The 15278-nt window shown below is 44.5% G+C and overlaps 5 protein-coding genes and 1 non-coding gene across 6 annotated transcripts; 1 reads left to right on the top strand and 5 right to left on the bottom strand.

The window, feature by feature from the left end:
• Positions 1-843: 843 nt before the first annotated feature.
• On the bottom strand, positions 844-925 carry Pmar_PMAR029703. The gene has a single exon. It is a non-coding gene; the product is annotated as a tRNA-Leu (tRNA).
• A 266-nt stretch (positions 926-1191) lies between these two features.
• Positions 1192-2269, bottom strand: Pmar_PMAR029702 (hypothetical protein; the record flags this gene model as incomplete). The annotated part of the gene is made up of 5 exons (XM_002781424.1): positions 1192-1422; positions 1500-1593; positions 1646-1755; positions 1797-1992; positions 2042-2269. 5 exons carry the CDS (start codon positions 2267-2269, stop codon positions 1193-1195), a joined length of 858 nt encoding a protein of 285 aa, XP_002781470.1. The 3' UTR covers position 1192.
• Positions 2270-2777: 508 nt separating this feature from the next.
• Pmar_PMAR029701 (conserved hypothetical protein) lies at positions 2778-3431 on the bottom strand (the record flags this gene model as incomplete). Its single annotated transcript, XM_002781423.1, has 1 exon — positions 2778-3431. One exon carries the CDS (start codon positions 3429-3431, stop codon positions 2778-2780), a length of 654 nt encoding a protein of 217 aa, XP_002781469.1.
• A 1165-nt stretch (positions 3432-4596) lies between these two features.
• On the bottom strand, positions 4597-8322 carry Pmar_PMAR029700 (tripartite motif protein, putative). Its single transcript, XM_002781422.1, has 13 exons — positions 8238-8322; positions 7531-7657; positions 7036-7139; positions 6288-6453; positions 6131-6237; positions 5994-6078; positions 5878-5944; positions 5734-5820; positions 5413-5506; positions 5325-5369; positions 5112-5277; positions 4823-4890; positions 4597-4773 (listed from the first exon to the last, which is right to left on the bottom strand). The coding sequence occupies exons 2-13, from the start codon at positions 7589-7591 to the stop codon at positions 4618-4620; spliced, it is 1206 nt and encodes a 401-aa protein (XP_002781468.1). The 5' UTR covers positions 7592-7657; positions 8238-8322; the 3' UTR covers positions 4597-4617.
• Positions 8323-9124: 802 nt separating this feature from the next.
• On the bottom strand, positions 9125-10588 carry Pmar_PMAR029699 (hypothetical protein). Its single transcript, XM_002781421.1, has 5 exons — positions 10323-10588; positions 9895-10028; positions 9699-9793; positions 9487-9651; positions 9125-9439 (listed from the first exon to the last, which is right to left on the bottom strand). The coding sequence occupies exons 1-5, from the start codon at positions 10552-10554 to the stop codon at positions 9142-9144; spliced, it is 924 nt and encodes a 307-aa protein (XP_002781467.1). The 5' UTR covers positions 10555-10588; the 3' UTR covers positions 9125-9141.
• A 1667-nt stretch (positions 10589-12255) lies between these two features.
• Pmar_PMAR029698 (Calcium-dependent protein kinase, putative) lies at positions 12256-14903 on the top strand (the record flags this gene model as incomplete). The annotated part of the gene is made up of 9 exons (XM_002781420.1): positions 12256-12345; positions 12398-12541; positions 12591-12756; positions 12806-13130; positions 13174-13349; positions 13406-13527; positions 13577-13712; positions 13763-13867; positions 14217-14903. The coding sequence occupies 9 exons, from the start codon at positions 12256-12258 to the stop codon at positions 14438-14440; spliced, it is 1488 nt and encodes a 495-aa protein (XP_002781466.1). The 3' UTR covers positions 14441-14903.
• Between the last annotated feature and the right edge of the window lie 375 nt (positions 14904-15278).

Below are 15278 nucleotides of genomic sequence, written 5' to 3'. Positions count from 1 at the left end.
ATGGAGGTCTACCTCTGAAGAAGATATGAACCCATCTTGATCGGTGTCCAGCATCTCAAAGATCTGAGGGATGACGTGATAATCAAGTTCACCAATATGATACCGACTAGGCATGTCGCTTCCCACCAACACGTCAACTGTAATCTAGCACGCTCAAAGCAAGGAGAGAGGCTTACGAGTACACCTTCCGAATAATGACCGTACTTCATCTATCTCCCTTTCAGAGATTTTATATGTTAGGGTGCTAAGGCCCATCCCTCGTAGCGAGGACGGTGCTGCTGTGGAGTTGGCGCGCTCTCGTTCCTGGTAGAACTCTAGCAATGTCGCGCATAACCCCTGCTACCGTTTCACCCGAGCTTGCGACATTGTTCATGGATATTCGGAGTTGAATATATTCAAAAAAGCTTTAGTTCTCAGCATAAACGAACATTCACTTCCCCGAACCTCACCGGGACTCCCACCGCGAAAGCGAACATGTTTATTTGTGAAGGAGACAGTTGAATCAATTGTCCCTGAGTCACAGAATTGACTCGACTGAATCCAGCAAGAACAAAGGTCGATGAATCAGCGAAGCATGTACAGAACGCTCAATCACTGCAATGACGGTAATCCGCATCTGCTCAAGCCCCATGAACCTATCTATGCTCACGGGGTACGAACATTCTGCGGGGGAGTCATCTAGGTCTCACATCATAGCATGTAATAGGCGCCCGGGCCTGGTCTTCCGAGTGAAGCGTGTTTGAGAAAATGTTGAAGATTCCGCTCGTTATCCAATCGTAGAGTTCTCGTTGGTGTAACTCCTGATTGAAATTTGGAAACAGACGATAGGTGAACAAAGAACAATGTCAGCTGTGGGGTTCGAACCCACGCGGATTTCTCCACCAGAACTTGAGTCTGGCGCCTTAGACCACTCGGCCAAACTGACGACGAAATAATATAATTCCTTCCGCTTGGGCTACGATATAATCTTCCAACCATCACCTCACAGCTGCAAAAGGCGCGATACATCTTCAAATTCCGCCATCAGTCGAAGTATCGAATGTAAATGCGGAGACAACTCTAACCGTCTCCAGAGAACGCCGCGCAGGTTTGACGAAGCCTCTCAAGGTTCGAGCGGGATACATTTCAACCGGCTCAAAGGTGCCACCTCTCTCACATTGAACGCAATCCCAACGACTCTGATCGGAAACTATCATGCGCGTGGCTGTGGCTTCAACGGTGCACAGTTCACTGCCTTTTCAATGTGGAGAACAGTGTAAGGCCACAACGAACTGATGAGGTCTATTGACGCTTGCCCAGCTTGTTCATCTTCACCAATACATACTGCTGCTTCAACAACGGCATTGCCACTCTTGACCAACCCGTTCGCGTGGAGTGCCACGATAGCTGCCTGGGCAGAGGAGATGACGGGGGAGTCAGATCCTGAACATACTTACGATCCAAGACGAGCTCCCAATAGTGTGATGAAGGTGTACTGATGAAGTGGATGAAGAACCCACCTCTCAAGACAATCCCCGATGCTCTAATAATCTCGCCAGAAGTCAATTTAAGAGCACACCCCCCTCCACCGTTGAATGCGAGCTGACTGGAAACCTGACTCAATACTCCAAAAATACGACTCAGCCGCTGAGCATGATGATATCACAAATGCATGATCCATGAGCTGCGAACAGACAACGTCGAACACTTCCGCTCCTTTTCCTATGTAGTGCTTCAATAGTCTCTCGCGTCCTTTCGGAAGAGGCGGCGACATAACTGATGATTACCCTACGCGTGAGCTTCTTGGAACTACTTACCACGTTGGGGCTCGAGATTTGTACCGTCTCCCAATGCAATTCGACTCGGCCGTTTACCCAGAGCATAGAGCAACGCACAATCAATCTCACTCAAAGTAGCGTCTTCATGGCCGCTTCCATAGCAGTATGCACTTAGCCCTATCTCTCCGTGATTCATAAGATTCGCAACGAGACTCTGCAGAGGGCCCATGCCCACCTGAAGTCAATATTAAAGTCAACTAGCAGCCCTTCAGGAGTCGATCTACGTTGGGTATGTCCATTCCAAGATACACAGTACCGCTAGTCGCCGCGACTCCTATCGTATGCGGTGCTGAACCAAAGACTCCTTCCTCTGCCAGAAGACGGACCGCATCCTCCTTCTCGGACATTCCCAAATCACGCACGAGCCTGTCAAACCGGGGAGCCAAGGCACACCATGGCTTGGCTGGTCGGAAGATTTGCGGCAAGCGAAGACGAATTTTACCAGAGTTCATCAATAAGGTATGTAAGCATGATCAAACTGCCAATGTACAAAGTAATCGTGAAACCCTACTCGTGGTGAAACTACAACCCAAAAATTATATCTTTATCCGCGGAGTTGATCTCCCTACTCGACCGCCACCGCGAAGTTGACGACTTCATCAACCTATGGGACTGCGTTCTCCACTAAACTAGTGACCTCAACCACATAATAGATCCCCGACAGGAAGTATTGTAATTCTTCTTGCTATCATATTGTTCACTCCAAGGCTCTCGTCAAGTCAACAGGCGCCTCTCACCAACCGCTTTCTCTCTCTAATTCGGTCGTAATACCATCTTTCTGCGACATTGCACAAGCTCCCGAGTTGATGAACATCATAAGTACACCTCCCTTATATTGACACCATTGAGCCAACAAAACAGCCAGCGCTGTCCATAAAAAAACATAATCACAATACCAACTTGCGGCCACAAACAACAAATAGGTCTACTTATACGATCGCAGCAAATAAAAAAAATAGTTCATTCAAGAGCAATTTCCGAGCGTAGATCTCCCATCTCGAGATCCCCAGAGCCGCTAGAATCATCTCCCGGGAATGTTTCCTCATCATCGTCCGCCGAAGAATTCTCCCCAACTTTAGCGTCAAGGCCAACCTCCTCTGCCGACACCGTCTCGGGAGTAATTTCCCCACCATTAACCCGGTAGTAGTACACGCCTGCAGTGATAATAACAAAACCTACAATTTGAGTCGGCTCCACCGGATTGCCAAAAAGCGCCCATGACGTTATGAGCATACCAGGAGTCTTCATAGAGTGTACGACCATGGCTCCTACTGGTGACAGTAGTTTCAGCATCATAAAAGTAAGAATGTTAAAAGCACATGCCAAGAATGATGATATTATTAAGCCCAACATTATCGATGGACTACTCGCCGCCTCCCATACAGGGCTGATTCCCTCAGCAGCGAGAGAGCCGATGAGGAAAAATACCAAGTTGGCAGGGGCAAGGACGAACAACAGCTCAAGAGAGGACAGCGATCCGTTCAAGAGGTCACCTTGCATAGTATTTTTCAATGCTCTGAAGAAGACGCTACCAATCGCAGAAAGAGCTCCTAGGAGAACAAAGTTGACTTCACCGTGGCCGCACAATAGCGCTCCACCACAAACTGGCAACATTGATAAATAAGTAGCAAAATTATATCGCTTGCCGAAAATAAAAACTCCTACCACAACTGTCACAGCAGCGCTAGTTTGCTGTAATAACTCGTTGAAAGATGGATAAATATATTTCAAAGCTAGATTGCCACACGCGATGCTGGCGCTTGAGAACACCGATATTGGTACAATTTGTTGCAGATACTGTGTAGGGGAGTAACGCTGCAAAATACCCATCTCGTGCCTCAAGTAGAAGCCGCAAGCTCCGAACGACCACAGCATGTGCATAGCACTGATAAAGAGAGGATAGGGGAAGTCAAGGCTAGTCTGTATGTATTTCACAGAGTTCATCATTGAGACACTTGCACCAAAGCATGCTGCTATGATGAGAACTTCTCTCAGAGTGTAGCCGAGGATCGTCATTATCAATACGAAACAGCTGATCAATAAACTCATCACTAATCATGACTTCATCATTGCACATAGTCTCCCAATAGTCGCTGTAGTTGGCTTGCGAGTACAGCACTCGCGTGAGCCAGGAAGGTCCCAGAAGCGTGGCTCGTGGGAGAAAGCTTACGAGGAATGACTAGCGTTATCTCATATGTAGATATTTTTAGGTCCGCTCATTCAAACCACCCAAGAGCGAAAGAGCAACTGCGACACCCTTGGGTTGAAGGAGGCTCCACTACGCAACGAAGACTGCGCTGAGTATTATGGCGAGCGCGATAGTTTCGACTCGACAGGGAAATCGCAAAATAATGGCGAGGAATCATCCTGCAGTCACAGAGAACGAGGAGTGCGAGTGAAAATATGTCTGTAAACCGTATCCCCTCATAGCACCAAATTGGAGATACTCAAAAAACCGAGTAGAAATCGATCGATCGAAATACCACGCCATCCACATGCATCAACGCGTGTTTTCATAGTCAATTCGCTGATGCTTGTCCCTCTTGAGAGTTTCCTAATAATTACACCGAATTGGCATACAAAATATCAGTCTTACCATTCGATTTGGTCGGCAAACGCAATGCTGAAACCTCTTCAAGGCAAGCGAACTGATAAGTTCTTTGTTAGTTCACTAGTGAGGCCTTCTGGACACACCTCGAATTGTCAAAGCCGCACAGATTGACACAAGTCTTCGGTATAGCAGTGGAAAGCTTCAGTTCGGGACATGTTTTGGTGATGGAGTGGTAAACTCATAACGAGGCTAACAATAGCGGGTAAATAGTAAAAGTCGTCGTCTCATAACATCATCCGGGGCATAATAGACTTGAGACGAGTCCTCTGCATTTGCTGCCTCAATGATACCGATCTTCAAATTCTTCATAGCCACATCGAGACTGTCTCGACTAGACCGTTGTATCTACCAACATTCACCACAAGGCATAGTCAATATCATCATCTCTCCTTACCCATGCTTTGGTCAAACCAGTGATGGCACAGTACAGCTCTCTAGCATCACTACGATAATGACGAATACCTGTGTAACCGTACGGAGGAGCAGTGACCCATCTAGCTTTGAGAGATAACGCCCCCCCAGGGTTTCATAACAATGTTCCTAATGTGATGATATTGACAAGAGAACTGTTCCAAGAACGTATTCCCGACTATGTGGAAAATTTAACACAAGTTCCTCCCGAAAACACTCTAGGTTCGCGGATGATTCTTTCGTATGAGTGATTCAATCTATCTTTGACCCACCTGCCTGAAACCTCGCCTTGTCCTCGGAATTCCATGGTAGTGCAATGTCGAAGAACTGCTGCCCTTTATGTGAAGCTGAACCTATAGTGTCCTCCAACTTGGCACGGTCGGTCTCCTGCTTCCTCTCCCAAGCCTTATGCTCCTTCATACGATCATCATATTCGGCCTGATCACACACAACCCTACTCTGAACTAGGAATAGACTTCAACAACCTGGTCAGACTCTGTGCCATGTGTCTCAACAGTAGTCATAACAACCTGTCACACAGGACCATGCCATAGACCTCAACAGCGTCCCCACCTGCTGCAACTGTATCGTCTTTGTCGGAGATCTTGTGATGCCAACACGGCAAACAGGGCAACGAAAGTTACCACCAGTTAGCCATTCCTCAATACTAAGAGAGAAATATGAACACTCTCAAACAGTGTTGGAAAATATGTCCGCTTTCCTCAGCTGAGCTCATGAATTCCCGCAACTACAGAAAGAATTGTGCGAGAACCAACAACAATATACCACAATTTCCTCAGAATTTTCGCATCATCACCAACACATGTGGTTAACCGTGTAACTGTGGTTGATCCACTTGTATTTTCGAGAACTACGAGGAGACGCTCTTGTTACCATTTGTAACAGAAGGAATGCGAACATTCTAGTGTTGCTGGTGACACCATGAGATCTCTGCATATAACGCACTCCAAATCAGCGAATCTGACAACACGAGTTTGAGTTGTAATCAAGTGCTCATCATGCTCATCGGCAACCTACAATCTTCCTCTGGCCTTTTCCATGGGTGTTGGCTGATTCTTGCAGGGCTCAACAACACTGCGTTTACCTCACACATATATTTCCACTACTACGACGCTCAAAGCCAGTAGCAATACTAGGAGTATTCGTCACTGATTGGAGTCGCTCTTTGAGTAGTTCGTTTTCTTGTCTTATTGACTCGAGTTGCCGTTCCAATTCGCTCTGATAACAGCACTATCGAGAGCAGCTCATTTTCGGTGACTGTGAACCTTACGCTATACGTGTCACCATCAGAGTCGGCAGCAGAAGCGGCTCTTTTGGCCTTCTTAGCTCTCATGCTTCGACTATGCGGAGACCGTGTGCGCTTGCGACTTGTTGCCTCTAACATGGAGCCCTCATATCTCACGAGCCTATAATCTAGCTGAACCCACGACTGGACGACGTGGTTGATGGGCGTTCGCGTTCAGGCGATTCATCTCGCTTCTCCACGGAGCGTTGACCAGTATGAGGTTTCCCGTTTCTCTGATTGTCCAGGGGCCCGACGCGGAATTCATACTCGAATTCTCGTGAACGAATTTGCCGGCCAAAAACGATTATCTGGCAAGGAGAAAACTGGTATCAGAAAGCAGTGTTGAAATATATGTTCGCCCTCCCCAGCTGAGCTCAAAAGTTTCCTCACTAATCATCGACAGTGTGGTAAATGATCAACCACAAATGTCGGTGATAATACCTAAACTCTGGGGAAATTTTGGAGGATTTCTCTTAGTTTCTGTCCACATTTCGTATTTTTTTCTCGATTCGTATATGAACTCCTATGATTAGTGAGGAAACTATCGAGCTCAGCTGAGGAAAGCGAGTACATATTTTGCAGCATTGCTCATGAAAGTTTACGCGTAAACTAGGGCAGAAGTGTACAGAAACCAATAAGAAATCCCCAAAATTCCCAATTCACATATTCTCGCCAACACATGTAGTTGACCAGTTATGCACATTTTTCCAGAATTTCACTCTCTAACTGAAATCAGTCTTCCACTGGGGAATGCGGAGCAATAGTTGTCTCGATTTCAATTCGAGTATTTGCAAAACCGATCAACATCATATTTGGAAAACCAAATCAAACCAAAATATGTGCAAACCAAAATCACACTGGCAGGAAGCCACCACCACGTCACCGTTTACATCGCCGCTGGTCACAGAATGTCGTTTGCCCGGCTCGATGGTCACGCCGTTCACGACGACACCGTTTAAGGTCATCAGGTCTGTTATGAACCACTGGCTGTCATCTGTGGAAGTGAACGTCGACGACACAGCTACAGGGGATCGCTGTCCCCATTCACCGTAGCACACAATGGAGTTTCACCCGTGATATGAAAAACACTAGTGAAAAAACATATTTCATAGGAAAAAACAATTGTGTTGTCGGTCGCGAAGACATACGTCTTATAGTTTACATGCAGTATTACGCCACTTCACGTTGAACGGGTGAAACTCTAATGTGTCTCTCTCAGGTGAAGTAACCCCTCAGCTAAGCTCATGATGAACATAGTCTACATCGATCGAGTATAATCAGGTTGCTGCCTTCTAAGGCACTCCTCTGCTATGGTGTTATCTCAATGGACAAATCACCAGCAACATCAATAAAAACACGAAAATGTGGCGGCACTTCCTTCTCACCAGCCATCTCGATACAAGCATGTCGTCTAGATATCATGCCCGGCAAACAGGATGAGTCCATCACGACATTACAGAGTTCAACGCCTCGTCCAACAATACTCCGAACACTCTTGCCGTCTTGTGCAGCCTGACACGGCACCAAGCATTCCTCTACTGGTAGGTATAAAACACGAAAACGAAAGTGTGAAGAACCACATATGTTCGTGATGACAAGATGAGAATTCTAGGAGGAAATTTTGAGAAATTCTCATTGAGTCCTATACACTTATCGAACTATGTGCCGTGTAACATGCTATCTAGCGGTTCATACTGCGGGCTCAGACAGCAGTGACTGAGCCTGCAGCTATACCTCTATACTGGCTATTACTCGCCTGCTCGAACGGGTGCTGTGCAAGGAAGATACATTTTTACACTCATTCGTATGTCAACGTGTATATTTAGTGAGGAAACTATCGAGCTCAACTGAGGAAAGCGATGGTAGAGTATATGTTGGCTCTCTAAAGCTGAGTTCATCAATTTTAGCACTTTGGTATAAGTGTACAGAAACGATCGATAATTTCCCAAATTTTTCTCAGGATTTTCATATTGGCACCAACACATTATTAATTTTTCTCACGAGAAATTGGAGTTTGTGAAAATCACCTGCCCAGAGTGATAATGCTACACATCTAGCAACCTCGGAAGACACCACATACGCCGTCATTCACCTGTATGTGGTGGAGTGCTGGTGTTGTGATCTGACCCTGCCTAACTGGCCGATACTCGCCCTGCTTGATCAGATGGGCAACACACAACTCCGGGCACTCCATAAGTAATAAACTAATGCTCCATAGGCATCAAGACTACTTCAATGTGATGATGATGAAGAACCACCTAGAGATATTTACTTTCCAATACACAATTGCTCGCACCAGCAAAATGCTGTAGTTTCACGAGAAGTGGCGTAATGCTCAGTGAAAACCCCGATGTTCGCGCAAGAGATATGTTTTTCACTAGTGTTTATCATATCACGGGAGAAACTCCACTGTATCGAATTTAATAATTATATACGAGTATTCACAACAAGAGTACTTGGTTTTACGGACAAAAATCCTAGGGTTCTCATTGACCCCTTGTTGCATCCAGTGTGGGGGGAAAATATGCACATGGTCAACTACATGTGTTGGTGACAATATGAAAATTCTGAGAAATTTTTGTGGAATTCCTGTTGCTTTGAAATAGTGTGTCAACCTTTATATTTTATGAGGAAACTTCCGAGCTCAGCTGAGGAGACAAAACATATATTCCAACACTGATTGCCTCACAGTCCTAAGATCACACCAGACGATACCGAGTCGGTGACACAGAAAACAAGCCGGGCACATTAGTAGTATATAATCTAAGTAGTATATAATCTAAGTAGTAGTATATAATCTAAGTAGTAGTATATAATCTAAGTAGTAGTATATAATCTAAGTAGTAGTATATAATCTAAGTAGTAGTATATAATCTAAGTAGTACTACTACTGTAGTAGTATATAATCTCTTTAAAGACAAACAACACCACCTTTCCGTTCAAGCCACTTCAAATTGACAACAAAAAGCATACACGCATGTTTCTATTAACGTTTATCACGCCGAATACGTAGCGCCCAAGTGCTCCTGCTCTCGACGCTTTCTACTCCTCTGTGCTCGTACTGATCCTCCTTTACTCCTAGCAGTGCTGGTCCGCAAACTCTCGTCCACTACAGCGCTCGCAGCAGTAGACTTCACCACATACTCGGAAGCCATCCAAACTCGAATGAGTCTATGAGGGGACATAACTCCCCAATCCTTATATTCTTCCATCTGCCCGAGGTCGTTTTTCTCGCAATCGAGAAGCATCGTAGAATAGTTATTACAGCATGGCATCGCCACGACCAGCGCCAGCCTACCACAAAAAAATAAAATTATCAATTTTACGAAATTTTCCCTCACTTTCCAGATTTCCCAGGAGCTATGCAGCAATTTACTGCGTCCTGTAAACTTCGTAGATGCGCGTGAACGCATACTATCACCCAAACCTTGACGTTAGCATTGAAGAGTAGACAGTCTTCAATCTTCCTATCGAGCAAATGAAGTCTATTCACCTTCCCTTCGTATCTGATAGAGTTCATCTCTACTACAACCATACCCCTGCTGTAACTCACCGACTCGCGTCCAGCTGGGGATCAATAGACCAGATCTGCCAACTCGTTCGATACGCGAAGAGCGCTGCGGTTCTCGGTGTGCTGCCATCACCAACCTAAGAGTGTCCTTGTGAAAAGAGACAACTCCACTGATAACTACTACTACTACTACTACTACTACTACTACTACTACTACTACTACTACTACTATTACTACCACAACACAGCCAACGTTGTTGTCATTCATCCCAATATTGAGAGCAGCCACGTGGCGTCTGACCGCATGGAACGCCGCCATGGATTCTGAGATCTCCTTAGCATCAGGATACAACTCGAGATCAAGGAGCTCGCCTGAGTCGGCCAACATGCACAAACACAAAATGTAATACCACGGCGACACACACATGGTCAACTACACGTTGAAAATTTCGAAAAAATGCTCTTTTTCTCACATACGAATTTCAAAATCAGTGAGTAATACTACCAGCGCTGAAGTTAAAATACATATTCTCGCCTCCTTCAACCGAGTTCCCCACACTGATAAGTTCACACACGAGTTCGGGTAGAAGTGTACAGAAACCAAGGAAAACTTTCCTATAATTTTCACCAATTCACCATGTGCATGTTCTTCCATTATAATACTACCAGCGCACTGTAGACCACCAACGAACTCATCTATATGTCGCAGACTCGGTTGTTGCTGTTGCACTTGGTTTCCCATTCCTGATTCCATCGGAGCTTCCCCGCAGATCAGTAACACTAAGCGAGCAATGTACAGTATAAATTCCCGCAATCTTGGACAGTATTGGAGGCATCTATATAACAGCTGGACAAGGGGCTTAAGGATAGAGTCGGCTGAGGCTAGCCGACTTGGCATAACGAGGAAAAGAAGAAGTATATAATGTACTTGAATACCAACCAAAGTAGAGTAGGGGTTTTATGAGGAAACAACCACTGAACCCAACTCGAATTGGATGAGAAATTAGCATATCGCAAGGAGCGTGAAGTGTGTGTCTGAGTTTGAATTCCAACGCCTACGACAAAAAAACGGCTTAGTTGTATTCGCATCGATGCCACTCGGCATTTAGCCCTCTTTAAATTGTCTACTATCATCATGCCAATGAGTTTTGCCCACAGGGCGAGTTGACCTCTGCTAATGTACTTCCTTCTCTCTCAGCAGGATCCGCTTCCACAACTGCGGGGACTGTGTACGACCACCAAGAGGCGCGGAAATAATAACACGAAAGCTATCTTAGACTCCAAGAGCACGGAGAAAACTACACAAATTCGTGAAAACTCAAATGTATCACCAATTTGGTATTACCTTTCACACAGGTCTCGAGAGAGTGTATAGCCGCAGTGCTTCGGCTCCTTATACAAGCTCGTTGTATTCACTTTGTAAAGAGCGAATCTATTGAACTCAAGCATGGACAGCCACGCACGGCTGAGGGGAACTAGCTGAGTAGATTCGTCGTGAAATTCATCAAGTGTCGGTTCACAGAGATTCCAAGGAAGTTTCGAATTTCGAATAGCTGCCAAATATACCGATTTCATTGCTATACTATCAGCGAAATCGATTTCCGCCTTTCATCGAAATTGAATTTACTTCAGACGTGCCGGCGAAATTGATTTTTCTATTGAGTGCGCTGACGAAATTGAACTTACTAAGGCGTATATTGACTCGGATGATTGCTCGCCCTGCGAAATTGATCTTACTAAACGCGAAATAGGCCTTTAAAAGGAGTAGTGTTTTTCATATCACTAGGGTGAAACTCCACTGACTCAAGCACAGTTATAAATGTACGCTCTTACGGCGGCGCATGCACGCATACGCAACTCTTGGAATACTAAAAATGTGCTAATTTTCTCATGCTAACCTGTAGTGAGTCGAATGACGATATCGGGTAGTCAACTAAAGGCGCCTAGAATCGGCGAACAACTCACCAACCACCACATGTCCATTGGCTCAACTGTGGAATTCAGAATCGATTATAGCATCGTGTTATACGTGTAAAAAGCGACTCTGAGTTTGGAAATCGGTTCATTGAAGAATGCCCAAGTTTAAGATGCAACTAGTGTATCAGACTGTGATGTTGTAAGAATAGGAGCGTTGGCCGTTGGAACGTTTAACGCACTTCTTCGAGCGACGATTATGTTGTGCTCTGCTATTTAGAATTTGGTCCTATAAGAGCCAATATGACTATGACCAAAGCATGTTGCACAAAACTTTGGAAATCGCTAGTGGCTAACTTCGTTAGTATTCTCTCACACCACCGAGTTGGACATTGAGAGTGATGAATTTCTGGAAATCAGACATCTTGTTCCGGATCTAGATCTTCGCAGTTGTAGTCGTACGCATTTTTCCTATTAGGGAGGAGGGGGGCTATTATCTGTTCTCATTTCCAGACGACCGAGTTATTCATTGGAAAAACGGGTTCTGGGGACGGCTCAAAGCGAATGTTATTTTTCCGAAAATTTCGAGTAAAAAAATCGTGAAATTAACGATTGGAATTTTTCGCGAGTGCGATGATATGAAAATAAAAGCTGCAATTCAACAGTTCATAATTTCATCGATACAATGGGACTTTGCGGTTCAAAGAATCCGTCAAAGAAGGCGCTCAGATCTAAAGCAGGGCTGACGTCCAGCGGTTCGACTTTACAAAAAGAGGTGAATTTATGGTATATCGCTGTGAAGGGCGACTTGCATTATCAATTTTTAGGTTGCTGAAGGTGGCTTCGGACGAGCTAATTTTATCTTGGATAATAACGGTTCGTTGTTGGAGTATTATGATGTTGATAGTAAGAAGATCGGACAAGGCACGTATGGCTCTGTAACGAAAGCTGTTAATAAGTCGACACATGCGGTAGAAGTCTATGGTTTTGACTAGAAGTGAGTAAGTTGATGATGTTCAGGTCCGTGCGGTAAAGACAATATCAAAATCCCACGTGAAGAACATAGATAGATTTAAACAAGAGATAGCTATTATGAAGATGTTGGATCATCCTAATATTATTAAACTATTCGAGACATTTGAGGATCATCGGAATATATACCTCATTATGGAACTATGCACAGGAGGTAATAATATTATCATACTACTACTCCTCAACGTAAAAGTGTATTTTAGGTGAACTCTTTGATAGGATCATTGAAGTTGGACATTTCACAGAAGTCCAGGCGGCTATTGTAATGCAGCAGATTTTCCGAGCAGTATATTATATGCACGAAAACCATATAGTCCATCGCGATTTGAAACCAGAGAATTTCCTATTCCTCAACAAGGACCCTATCGAGAAGTCGTGGATTAAACTTATAGATTTCGGTCTGAGCACGCACTTTAATGATAATGAACTTATGAAAACTAAAGCGGGTACACCATACTATGTGGCGCCTCAAGTTCTCGCCGGCCAATACGACCAGGAGTGTGATCTGTGGAGCTGTGGCGTTATAATGTAATACGTGATTTTTCCGCGTGCGGTATGATTTTTTTTCTAGGTATATTTTATTATGTGGTTATCCTCCTTTTTACGGCGAGACTGATGCTGATGTCCTCACTAAAGTTCGACTTGGCAACTATACTTTTAACGCTAGCGATTGGAAGAATATTTCAGCGGATGCCAAGGACCTCATACGGAAGTTGTTGAAAATGAATCCGCAAGAGCGTTATACTGGTAATTTTGGGAGGGTAATATCTCCACTGTGAAAATCAATCTCTTTTTTCCCTCAGCCGAACAAGCGTTAAATCACCCATGGGTGAAGAATCACGCCCCAGGTGCAGAAGACGCCCCCTTGGAAGGTGTTCAGATGAATAACTTGAAGTCCTTTCGGAGTTTAAATAAACTCAAAAAGGTAATTGTCGTATCTTCACTTCGAACAGTTGTTGGATGTGAACGATCAGGCAGCATTGAATATCATAGCTCAGCAAATGCCCGATGAGGAGATTGTCCAGCTGAAGAAAGTATTCACTTCTATGGATACTAACGGCGATGGTCAACTTACCATACAGGAAGTCGTCGAGGGCATACAGAAATCTGGTGAGTGTATGTGTGGTATGAGAATTGTCAATGTAGTGGTATGCGTACAGGTCTCAAGGATATTCCAGATGATCTTATGGACATTATGACTCAAGTGGATTCTGATGGTTCGGGCGTGATCGACTATACGGAATTCCTGGCAGCTACACTAGATAGTGAGTCTAGTAGTGATGCTGCTTCCGCGTCCAGACTTGCCTTGCAATGATTTTTTGCACTGTTGTGAACATTTCCCGTTTAAACTGCAGTGTTATGTGTTATGGGTTCTCTTTAGTGTGGAGAAATGATTAGGAAAAGAGCAATATTTCACATCACTAGAAACAAATTCACAATATTTAAAAATGAATATCTCGGTAACCTTCTGTGATACATATACTGATCGTTTTATGTGTGTATAGTTTTAGTGATAGATGATTGCTCTTGAAACGATGTTGTTGGCATCCCCCAGTTACGTTTAGGATTTTCTCGTTGGGTGATGATGCGTGGCAATATCAGTCGCTTTTTTAGAGAAGAAGTATATACAAGAAGATCGTCTCTGGGGAGCCTTCAGAGTGTTTGACCGCGATGGTGATGGGAAGATAACGCCGCTCGAGTTGGCCCAGGTTCTGAATAACGGTGAAGTCAGCGACCTTGTTAGTGGCCATATCGAGGAAATCCTCAAGCAAGCAGATGCTAATGGCGATGGCGAAATTGACTTTGATGAATTCGTTGCGATGATGGCAAAACAGTAAACTCACATGTGGTGTGTTTTTACTTCGAACCATCATTCGTACCGTTTTTCATTCAAATTCTTTAACCACAGTTTCAGTCATCAGTGATGCTCTCTCCATTGGTTTCATAAGGACAAGGCATCCCGTCGCCCTGTTCGATACTGTTTTTGTAGTTCATCACTAAAGCCGCCTGCACTATGTGTGTAGTGTGTATTAGCAGCCGACAACTTCTGTCTCAGTGTCCTCGGATTTACCAGTCTTCGAAACGACTTCCATTTATGCTTACTTACATTTACCCGTGACGTTCATTAGCCTACCCGCCGTTATTATTCTATGTAGGATATTCTACTATGACCGTTAAGAAGGTAACCACCATCACCATTGTTGTTGTCGTTGGTGATGTAGGATTATACTACTTTCGACTTTACATTTCCGTGTTCACTAAGATTCGTCAATAGTGCAATATTCAACTTCATATTAAGTTGCTTTAAATCTCCAACATGGTTTATATTTTGAGGAGGCTCCTTGGGTTAATAGAGTGTAGGCCATTTCCCCACCGTCGGTCCTATCTACAGACTATTCATCATAGCTCTCACCGACTCGCCCGCCCTGTTGTTGGACTATGATCTCGGGGCACTTCGCTCCAAACTGTTAATCAACGAGTTACATGCTACACCTGAGCGTGTCACTCATGAGTATCAATCGTATACGAGACCTCCTTATCACGAAGCAGCCTATTGACAGCAGAGTTACGTTGAATCTCATAGCACTGCAGCATCGAATGTAAGCGAGGGTATGCATAAAAAGCAAAGAACATGATATCAGCGTGCGCCCTAAATGTAAGGTAAGAGTTGAGATC

The sequence above is a fragment of the Perkinsus marinus genome (assembly GCF_000006405.1).
Source record: "Perkinsus marinus ATCC 50983 genomic scaffold scf_1104296942480, whole genome shotgun sequence".
In the NCBI taxonomy this organism is placed as follows: Eukaryota; Perkinsozoa; order Perkinsida; family Perkinsidae; genus Perkinsus; species Perkinsus marinus.
This window is presented reverse-complemented; position numbering and strand designations above follow the sequence as displayed.